Source organism: Scardinius erythrophthalmus (assembly GCF_964197995.2).
Source record: "Scardinius erythrophthalmus genome assembly, chromosome: 19".
Taxonomy (NCBI): domain Eukaryota; kingdom Metazoa; phylum Chordata; class Actinopteri; order Cypriniformes; family Leuciscidae; genus Scardinius; species Scardinius erythrophthalmus.
In genome coordinates, this window is record NC_138239.1 from 7,599,683 (window position 1) to 7,611,589 (window position 11,907).

The following is an 11,907-nucleotide window of genomic DNA, read 5'->3' on the forward strand; positions in this document are numbered from 1 at the left end:
TATCAAACACTACTGCACACTAGGGCTGTTAAAGTAATGCATTCATTTTGTAAAGTGTAGAGGTTGAAATGTTTGAACTTCTCTCTCACTGGGCACTTATAGTGCGTAAAAACAGCGAGAAGAATTAAAGTGCCCCAATTATGCTATCTTAAAGGTTTCTAACTGTCTTGGAGGTGTCCTACAAAAGGTTTACATGCATCCAAGTAAAAAAACAAAAACAAATTTTCTCATAATATACATTTCATTATTATGTCTCATAATATACATTCTCATAACAATATACAAACCTTATCTAAACGGTTTAAAGGATTCAGTCTCTCTAAACCAGGGGTGCCCAATCCTGCTCCTGCCGATCGACTGTCCTGCACAGTTCATCTCCAACCATAATCAAACACACCTGAAGCAACCAATTAAGGTCTTCAGGATCACTTGAAAATTAAAGGCAGGTGTGTTTGATTAGGGTTGGAGATGAACTGTGCAGTCGATCGGCAGGAGCAGGATTGGGCACCCCCTCTCTAAACCCTTTTCGGAGAGCCTACTCTGCTCTGATTGGTCAGATGGCCCAGTCTGTTGTGATTGGTCCACCGTGTCTAAATGGAAACACCTATTACCATATCTGAATTTCAGCTCCAGAGGCTTCCTCAGCGCTTGATACACAGTGATACGAACAGTAACAATGGTGTTGGTTTTACCGTATCAGTTCATGCTCAATTTCTCATCCTTTGTGCATGCACAGTGAATTTGTTTTTGAAGCGCAGAAAACACAACACAAACCAAACTCTTCCAGTCTCAGCTACAACTCAAGTGTTTGAGGGCAGAGCAAAGTAGACATTGTTCACTGGCAGCCAATGAAGAGCATAGGCTGGCATTATGCAAATGTGTTTCGAACCTACATAGGGTCATGCAGGAAGTAGACTGGAATTCCCGAAGACTCGTTTCAGCCAGTTCAGTATCGGTATACTTTCTTTTGAGAGACAATAACTGACAATAATAATGAAACTTTGCAGACCTTTACATTCACAAACAGCTATATTACACTTTACATGAAAGGTAAAATAAAAAGCATAATGGGGCACTTTAAATAAGATACAGTGTTCAAAAATAAGACGAAACGTATTTGGATACCTTCTGCTTGTCAAATGTTAGTAGAACATGTGTTTACTCTGCTATGACTCACTTTACTCAGGTTATAAAAAAAATATTAAGCAGCACAACTGTTTCCAACATTGATCATAAATCAGCATATTAGAATGATTTCTGAAGGATCATAAGACACCAAAGACTGGAGTACTTGCTGATGAAAATTCAGCTTTGCATCACAAAAAAAAAAAATACATTTTAAAGTATATTAAAAAAGAGAACCATTATTTTAAATTGTAATAATATTTCATAATATTACTGTTTTTTTTTTGTTTGTTTTTTAAGGCTTGATGAGCATAAGAGTCTTCTTTCAAAAACATTAAAAATAGTAATGTTTCCAAACTTTTGGAAAGTCTATTATAATTGGCCAAGGCTGGTTATGCCTCTCTGACTATATATATTAAATGTGACTTAAATGTCTAAATACATTATGATTTTAATTGCGATTATCTCTCTCTCTCTCTCTCTCTCTCTCTCTCTCTCTCTCTCTCTCTCTCTCTCTCTCTCTCTCTCTCTCTCTCTCTCTCTCTCTCTCTCTCTCTCTCTATATATATATATATATATATATATGTTTTATATATATATATGAATAATCGCAATTAAAATCATAATGTTTTTAGACATTTAAGTCACATTTAATATATATATAGTCAGAGAGGCATATAAAACATATATATATATATATACAGTATATGTAGATATGTATATATGCATATAAATAATCACAATTATTTTTCATGTAAGGGCTCTTGAATGTATAAGACAGGGGGCTATGGGGAAATATATATATGTAAAATAAATGATTTAGATTTAATGGTTAAAATACATATCATGGACAGCACTAAAACATTTCTGTCAGTGTACAGCATACAAAAGAATAAATAATAAAATAATTTCTCCATTCATAGTTCAGCTTTTCTCTGAATTTCAATAAAAATATTGTATTCAAGGCCAACCAGCCAGAACCGTTTCCCTCTGCATCTGTAACGTCAGTCGAAAGAGTCAACTCCCTTCTCCCTTTCCTGGCTGTGGCTTCTGTTTGATCTAAGCTCTTTATGGATGACTTTTGGCATATATCAATGTCTATAAACTGGTTTATGTTTGCATGGTTACCACACAGGAATGTGCCACTATAGAATGCAGATTAAACATGGGCAGATCTCTCTTTTTTTTTTTTTTGGACAATTGAAGATACTCTTTCTCAAGAATTATTCCACTTTTAACCCCCAAGCAACATTCACACAACCTTTGCATCAATTTAATACCTCCAGTTTACCATTTACTCAGACATGAACGGAAACACGGGGGCTTAAATGATCTCAGTGCTTTCCTTTGCATGTGGATAGGTCGGGTTTTCTAAAGGTCTGTAATTATGAGTTGTTAGGTGTGAAAGATCTAGCCCTAACTCCTCTTTCAAATCAATAACAGCTCAGCTCGACTATGGCCTGCTATGGGCTTTCAGTGAGTACAGATGTCTCCATTCAGTCTTCTGAACCACAACAGGAAGAGCGCTAACTATAAACCACTTCCTGTGTCAAATGAGGAGTAATGGTATGCAGTGTTTATGAGCACTTGAGCAGGGCAAGACACTTACTGCTAAACTCTGAAACAGACTGATGTCACCGTATTATCTCTTCAGTATAAAGTTTTAAATGCTGACCTTAAGCTTAGCAAGGTGAAATAATAATAAGATAATAAAAATGAGAAAATATATGTGGCACTAGAAGAAATAATTTACATGGCAGACTTGCCTTAAACCTATTACATCGTATGGAAGCCTGTTTCCACCACTGAACAAAAAAAAGAAAAAAGGTAATTGCAACTTTTTATCCAACAATTCTGACTATTTTTTCAGAATTGCGTGATAAAAAAAAAGTCGCAATTGCGAATTATAAAGTCAGAATTGCGTGATATAAAATTGCAATTGCGTGTTATAAAGTTGCAATTGTGTGTTATAAGGTCAGAATCACATAAAAATTCGCAATTGCAAGAAAAAAATCTGAATTGTCTTTTTTTTCCTCATAATTCATAATTCAACTTTTTTCTCGTAATTGCAAGTTTATATCTCGCGATTCTGACTTTATTTCTTGCAATTCTGACGTTATAACACAATTATATTTTGAAATTATGAGGAAAAAATTCTGAATTGTGAGATAAAAAATCTTTTACATTTTTTATTCCATGGTGGAAACAAGCTTCCATAGCATTTGGATTGTATTTTTGCAATAATAAAAATAAATAAATTTGAAATTAGATTTAAAAAACAACAGTTAACAAAACAAAATGTGACTGGGACTTACAAAGAAACAAGAATGAAATAAATTGAAATAAACAACAAACATAACATAACAACAAACATAAACAATAAACAACAAAACAAAACATAAAACAAAAAAGCAAAAAAAAAAAATGTTTTTAAAGAAATTGGATTTAAAACAATAAACTTTAGTGGGTCTCGCAAAGAAACAATTAAAGAAACTGGATTCATAAATACGTAATTGCATTTTACCAAAAAAAAAAAGAAAAGAAAATTGGATTATAAACAAAGCAAATAACAAAAAAAAAAAAAAAAAAAAAAAAAATCACCACCACGATTAGCAGGTTTTAATTAGGTGTTAGGGGTGTTAATAAAATGTTCTGTGTGGCATTTCTAGTGTGAACTGAGTGTTTACTATTATCAAGAGTTCACTCATCTAGTCTGAGCACAGTCACATTTAACAGAAATGCTACAGAAATTATATTAGATTACAGTTCTGCATGCACAAAGTATCGGTTCAGATGACGGCATTCGTCATTGTTAAACTATAGACTCACAAGGACAGGTTTGATCTGACCAGCCCTCTGAACAGAATGAAACAGAATCTGACTCACTCATACTCACACTTAACAGTAAGAGTCTCGTAAGACTGTTGCTACAGCAATGGGAAATCAAACAGGCCTCTGAATGAGTGTATTCTAGTGTAAAATGGGTGGGTCTGCATGTGCCATGGTTACACCCTTTAACCAGAGTGAGTTAACACTGAAAGAAACGCCAACCGATTAACACGACATTAACGTACTTTGGCTCAGTGGGTTGACTCACATGTACAAACAATATCATGTTTGTAAGGACTAGCCAGAGAAATAGGAAAATTATGCGAGGATGCTATGGCATGTTTGTTTCAATCAGAGCCCAGCTTTAAATATTGGCTATGGGATTTATTGCGAATCAAGTTTTTTTTTTGTTAGGGAGGGAACAGTGTTGAACTCTCACTGGCTAACAGATCCATCAGTGAGTCACCATGGGAGGAACCTCATTGGTTACGTAATCTATCCATCATGTCTGAACAGTGAAACAACAATTCTCACATTCCGCCTTCCCATTCATCTACTTTCCCTCTGACTATTTTCCGCTCAGGAAATCCAGCTACAGAATTTCAAATATTCCCATAGGAATGCTTCCTCCAGCCAACAATCCTCCAGCTGCACAACATAAGCAGGACAAATTGTGAGAAGAAGTTGCTGCATAATGTAACCATCCACATAGGCGCTACCAAAGTGAAAGAGCTTTCCAGTCTGGGAATTTGGGAGACTGGATTTGCTTGCAGTGAAATAGTTTATATGGAAAGATTTTATATGGTTTGGAAAGTGCCACAAAGTGTTCATTATATTCCTGAGAATGAAGCTGAGTCGGTGCTATTGGTGGTTTCCCAAGTCATCATTGCTAATATTGATCCTAGAGGTCGGCCTTTGACCTCTCCCGCCATATCCAGTGTTATCCGAGAACATCTGCAGCTAAAGTTCACTAGGTTCAGAGTACACTGAATGTAAACACTGCTCAGAGCCATTAACACATCACTGTACTCCACACATATTCATGTGAGGTATTCTATTTCTGTGAAATGAGCAAGAGTGTGAGCATTTATCGTTGTGTTCATTTCCTACTGGCAAAACCAATAAGACAAAACATTTGGGAAACACTTTATTTTGATGCTTTAGATATTCTAACTATAAGTAACAATAATGATTTGACGCAGCAACACTAGTATGTTTTGCTTGTTTTTTGTTATAAGTGAGAAATGAGGAAATAGCTTAAGGCTGGAATACACTACATGACTTTTGACCAAGTTTTTGGGTAACACTTTATATTGATGGTCCACTTTAGACATTCTACAAACTATCAGTAACTTTGCAAATACATGTCAACTAGCAGTCATTAGAGTATTACTAGACTGTCTGCTTAATATCCACTTACACTTTATATTGATGCTCACCAACAGACATTACTACAAGTAACTTTGCAACTACATCAACTTATTCTACTAACCCGAACCCTTAACCCTAACCTAACAGTCTATATGTAGTTGCAAAGTTACTTAAAGTTAGTAGAATGTCTAAAGTGGACCATCGAAATAGTGTAATCAACATTTGCGATAAATAAATAATAATAATAATACTTGCACCATTATACTTTCAGGTCTTCTGCAAAATAATCATGGACATATTCAAATATTTTTTTTATATTCATGTGCAAAGATGTCCACCTGTTTTAATAGCAGCTCATGTATAGATGTAGTATAGAAATGTCACAGATGCACATATGGAAAATAGCTTCTACATTACAAAGTATTAAGTATTGCAGTTACCAAACCTGTCCTACAGAAACTAGTGTACAAAGCCAACAGTCAAGCTGTACAAACAATCATATTTACTCTTACTGGAAAGGTTAGTGTGTTGGTTGATAAGACCACAAAAGGACACACAATAATGACCATAATTATGACCAGTAATTAAGAACATTGTGGCATCAGTCTAACAACAAACTACATAAAACTTAGACTTCATCTATAGAAATACACTTAATGTTAGATAGTAACATTCCAATCCTTTTTTCTTTTTTTTTCCAGTTGGGGCAATTATAATTCCGAAGAATAGAGTACTTATTGTTGTGTCCTGCTGCAAAAGCCAACTAAAGCCCTTATCCATGTAGCTTTTTCTGACATGATCATTTCATTCTAAAAGAGCAATGAATCAATACTATTAGTCATATAACTGAAAGTTTGCCTGAATTACTTTGATGCGGAACATCACACTGATGCCAGACTGAACAGAGAGAACCACAACTTAAATGAATTGTAACAGAAAAATAATTCTACAAGCAATACAATAGAATATGTAAACTTTTAGAGCAACAAACAGTTTTATTCAATTAGAGCTTAAGTCCAGGAAAACACATAAACCTTTACTAGTTTTGATATATGATTTTTAATAAGTCATTGGGTGCTTATCCTCAATGTATTAGGGTATGTTGTGCATTAAAGGGATTGTTCACCCAAAATGAAAATTCTGTCATCATTTACTCATCCTCTTGTTGTTCCAAACCTGTATGGCTTCCTTTCTTCTGCGTAACACAAAATATATTTTGAAGAATGTTAGTAACAGTTTTGGTGACCATTGACTATTGTCTGTGTGTGTGTGTGTGTGTGTGTGTGTGTGTGTAAGTTTGGAAGCATTACTATTTTTAATGTTTTTGAAAAGTCTCTTATGCTCATCAATGCATTGCATCCTGCATTTATTTGATCAAATATACACAAAGAAAAAGAAAAAAAAAACATGAATACTATGAAATATTATTTTAATTAAAAATAATAGTTTTCTAATGTAATATACTTTAAAGTATAATTTATTTATGTGAAGACTGGAGTAATGGCTGATGGTTTGCATCAGTGTCACATGATCCTTCAGAAATCATTATAATATGCTGATTTGATAGTCAGTTATTATCAATGTTGGAAACAGTTGTGCTGCTTAATATATATATACATATATATTTACATATGATACTTTTTCAGGATTCTATGATTAATAAAAAAAAGAACAGCATTTATTTAAAATAGAAATATTTTGTAACAATATGCACTACCATTCAAAAGATTCAAGAGTCCAGTCGTTTTTTTCTTTATTTTTTTTTTAAAGAAATTATTTTTTTTAGCAAGGATGTATTAAATTGATATAAAAGTGATAGTAAAGATTTGTATTGTAAGAAAATATTTCTATTTTGAATAAATGCAGTTCTTTTTAACTTTTTATTCATCAATGAATCCTGAATAAAATAAATGAATAAAAAAATTGTTTCCAACATTGATAATAACTGAGTATCAAATGATGCATATTAGAATGATTTCTGAAGGATCATGTGACACTGAAGACTGGAGTAACGGCTGATGAAAATTCAGCTTTGCATCACAGAAATAAAGTAGAAAACCATTCTTTTAAATTGTAATTTTTTTGTTTTTTGGATCAAATAAATGCAGGATTGATGAGTATATAGGAGAGGGCTTTCAAAAACATTAAAAATAGTGTTGTTTCCAAAATATTGACAGATACTGTACAATATTTTATAAGTCATACAGGTTTGGAACACATGAGAGTAAGTAAATGACGACAGAATTTTCATTTTTAGGAGAACCATTTGTTTAATATGACAAAGTAATAAGACACTGCACAAGGTGGTCTTCTTTCTTCTTTTGCACTTACGTGTTAAAGATTTGACGTGGTGTTTCGTTAGCACTGGTATACTGAGGGGTGCATTTTTGCCCTCTTACACATAGAGACGACTATTAATAGTGTCTGTGTCATTAGCACAACGCCGGCATCAGCAGAGCCACATGAGCACCACCCAACTGACATCACACTGACCACTTCCCTTTAGATATGACAATGAAACCAGCTCGGCACTAAAAGTTCCTGAGCAGGCAAACACGCACACACTGAGAATGTGGAGAAAAACTGCTGATATGAAAATGGAGAGGAAACATTTGTCACTGTATTTTTACCTTCATTTATCATGTGTGTGTATATAACAAAGTACTAGGATCCTTTCACATAACACAAGCATAATAAGCATTTCACACACATTGATATACTTTCTATTTAAGAAAAAAAGTACAATATTAAGCAGCCGTTTTAAACCTTAATAATGTTTTCTTAAGCAAATCAACATATTAGAATGATTTCTGAAGGAAGACTGTAATGATAATGTAATGACGCTTTACCATCACAGGAATTAATTATATGTGTCCAAATAGAAAACATTTTAATTTGTAATATTTTTGATCAAATAAATGCAGCCTTGGTGTATGTGTGTGTGCGCATATATGTATATATATATATCCACACAAGATTTTCGTCTAAAAAAGGGCATGAATGAGATCATCCACACTTTTGGCCTCCACAGTTATTCATAAACCCACATGCAGCACACACTACATGCCAATGAAGAAAGATAAGACGCAGCCATAAAGCACATGGAGTGTGACAATCACCTGCTTTGTAATTCAAACAGTTCTGATCTTGTAAATGTGACTAACAAACATGCAAATGTCTGTATTTGTGTCTGACAGCGAGTCTCAACAAGTCGGACCACAACAGTAGCTGCTTTATCCCTCAGGATTGGTTACAGTATCTGCTCCTGTGCCGTTAGTACAGTATTTCTCACTTTAAAAAGGAAGCGCTCCAAAACTTCAGCTAAAACAACAGCAGTCGAGCTCATTTCCGGCATTGTGAGCGGCTGATGTGGCCCTTGTGGCTTCGACTGATTTGAATAGCGTCGAGTGTGAGAGAAGAAACAGCCTAACAATCATTCAAGATGGCGTGCAAAGCAACAAGTGAGCCCAGCACTTGTTATTAACAGCTGTGTCAGCAAGAGCAGCATTTGTGGCGTCCAGCGCCAACCGCCCATTACTCTTCTGTGTGTGCAATAGTTTAGCAGCTGTGCGGCCTTTAGAGAGTTAGCGGGAGACATCCTGTTTTTACAGTGGGATTTGCTGGGGGGTGTGTTGAGCTGACCTGTTTCCAACACAGCTTATTTTGGGAGATTAACTACATTGTAAACATAACAAATATTTGCGATAAGACGTTAAAGGAAGATCCGAGTGTGCCGCACTGTATAAATGAAATCACTCACTGAAAGTGTGCCATTTCTCATGTTCCCTTTAGAAAGGTGTCTGGATTCCTGTGTGCAGAAGCACATGATGAGGTCAAACATTAAACCCAACACACATTCTTTACAATCTTATCTGCGGTGGATTCCAAAGTGCTCGGATTCCCAGGTTTGGAAAATTGTGTGCAAATACATATGGGCCTCAAACTCCGGGAAAGCAAACAGAAAAGATTTTCCATGTGCACTACCTAGAACAAAAGAAAAAAGAATTTTCTAGAAAATGCTTAACACACTTTCCATCTGACTTTGGCTTCGGTAAAAGACGGTGGAAACTCCCGTGCATTGATAGGCATCAAAGACAGCATGAATTGGTCAGAACAAGAAGGAACTAAAAGCATTAAAATGACTAAGTTTAATTTGAAGTTACAATTACATAGCTGTTTCTGTACATGTTTCTCAAAATGATTAAAGCAAAGAGAGGAAATGAATAGAGTGAAACATTTCTCTCCAAAATGAAATCTTCAGTCCACTCTACCGCAAGCACTACACTTGAAATGCAAGAATGTAACAATCCCACATTTTAGAGACATATGAGTGTAAGTCAATGCAATTAGCCTAAATGGTATTAGGGCTACAAAAGGCAACCCTCGATGTTTAAAAAATGAAGTCTCTTTAACATTGAACTTGTTTCGGGCTACACTGCAATGCAGACAAAAAAACGTTCAGTGGATTTCCAAGCTTTCGAGAGCACAAGACATCACCGGTTTCGATTATGCTGTTTGAATATAAGTTATGTCTGTGGTAGTAAGCCCGCCTTCCACAATTAGACTCTTGCATAAAATGTTCCATGGATTCATTTACATGTTGATTATCATTGGATGTCAGTGATATCATAACTATGGCACGGTTTAAAACCTGTTACACCACATTAGCTACCTACGATTAGTATGCTACAACCTCCTCAGCAAAACTGTGCTTTGCTACAGTGGATGCCTGGACAGTTTGGATACTCGGTATAAAATGTCTTTAACACACTATTGGACTGTTTGCTGGAGAAAAACTTCATTTTTTTGACTCTGAAATCTCAAAGAAAGAAGCTGTAGAAGAGACAACAAATATAGAAAACCTACAATCAAACAAAAAAATAGATAATCTTCATTCAGGAATGCTTTATCATGTTAAGCAATAGTCCAAGGTGTGTGACAGGGCTGTGTCACAGTAGACAGGAAACTAAAAGCAAGCCAAACCCATTATGTTATTTCAAAAAAAGGGTCATTTGAAAACTAACCAAAAATAAATGTTAACTCTAAATCAAAACAGCACAAATATTGGGTGATGTCATCTGATTTTCCCCATATTGAGTTCATTTGTCCTAAACAGTCAGTGCCAGTATCATTAAGACTTGTAGTTAGATGTTAACCAAGTTAAGCCTTCGTACAGTCCATCTCCGGTGGTCGCACACGAGGGCTGCACGTACCAATTCCTATCTCGGATGCGCGTCAGTCCCAGCTTCTCCTGGATCTCGTGCGGCTTCATGGCGTCCGGCAGGTCTTGCTTGTTGGCGAAAATCAAAATGATGGCGTCCCGCATCTCACGGTCGTTGATGATGCGGTGGAGTTCCTGCCTGGCCTCGTCAATGCGATCTCTATCAGCACAATCCACCACAAAAATTAACCCCTGCGTGCCCGTGTAGTAATGTCGCCAGAGGGGACGGATCTTATCTTGTCCTCCCACATCCCACACGTTGAACTTGACGTTTTTGTAGGTGACCGTCTCCACGTTGAAACCGACAGTTGGGATGGTGGTCACGGACTGGCCGAGTTTCAGCTTATAAAGGATGGTGGTTTTCCCTGCGGCATCCAGACCGAGCATCAATATTCTCATCTCCTTGTTGCCAAATATCTTTGACAGCATCTTCCCCATTTTGCAAACTGTTCATAAATGGTTACTTCCCTCCAAAAGAAAAAATAAAGTTGTATATGGGTAGTTCAAAAGCTAAATAAATGGGCTTTTCCTTTAAGATTTCTTCTTGGGAATGTCAAATTTTAGAAGTGAAACAGAACACGTGTGTAAAGTTATCACGCAGCTGGGCATAAAGTCACTGTTAATAAAATGTATTTCTAGCCGATACGGGCCACTGTTCAGCTGATTAAATGACAGTAAGTTACTGAAAACTTTCAGTACTAGACGAAAAGGTCAAAGCTCGATTTGCAGCGCTTTTGCTTCAGTTGTAGGGAGGTGCCCTTTTGAAAAATGCCACACTCACTATTATTAATCCACAGAGATGTGACAAAAGCAGCGATTTTTCGATGTTTTTCCTGTGGCTGTTAAGTGCTGAGGCCTCTTTAAGAGCCTGCGGTCTTTCAAGACTTCCTCTTGGCGTGTGAATGTCCGTCTCGGGGCTCTCTCACGTCCGTCCCCCAAAAATGTAACCGGATAGCAGCTGAAGACGTTCAGAGCCTCGGCGGAAAAGCGTTCATTTGGCCGGCCGGTGGGTCTGTCATCTGGACCATCTGAAGCGGAGCCGCATCGATTTCAACCGTCCTGAATTCGACTGTCTCACGTGTCCCTGAGAGACAAGAGAGGCTCAGAGGGAGTGCCAGAAAAGAGCAACTTAGCCTGCTAGCTTAGCCGTCCGAACAACCCACACAAAATCGCCACCACAGACTTTTTACACATATTTTCGACAGGATATGTAAAATATATCAATTAACAAGTTATTTTCATTCATTTTAGAGCGACTAAATGCGTTTTAGTTACCTGCGGAGGGCCACCATTCTCTAGCAGTCTCAACCCCGGTGTTCACTCCTAAAATCAGCCGAGTTCTGTGTGAAACTGACGACGTC

General features: G+C 36.4%; 1 protein-coding gene across 1 annotated transcript; it reads right to left on the reverse strand.

The window, feature by feature from the left end:
- Positions 1 to 9,450: 9,450 nt before the first annotated feature.
- Positions 9,451 to 11,907, reverse strand: arf6b (ADP-ribosylation factor 6b). The gene is made up of 2 exons (XM_081347990.1): positions 11,822 to 11,907; positions 9,451 to 11,630 (listed from the first exon to the last, which is right to left on the reverse strand). The coding sequence occupies exon 2, from the start codon at positions 10,982 to 10,984 to the stop codon at positions 10,457 to 10,459; it is 528 nt and encodes a 175-aa protein (XP_081204116.1). The 5' UTR covers positions 10,985 to 11,630; positions 11,822 to 11,907; the 3' UTR covers positions 9,451 to 10,456.

Excerpts from the sequence above, each read along its gene's own strand:
- arf6b (XM_081347990.1), bottom strand. The coding sequence starts at position 10,984 with ATGGGGAAGATGCTGTCAAAGATATTTGGCAACAAGGAGATGAGAATA.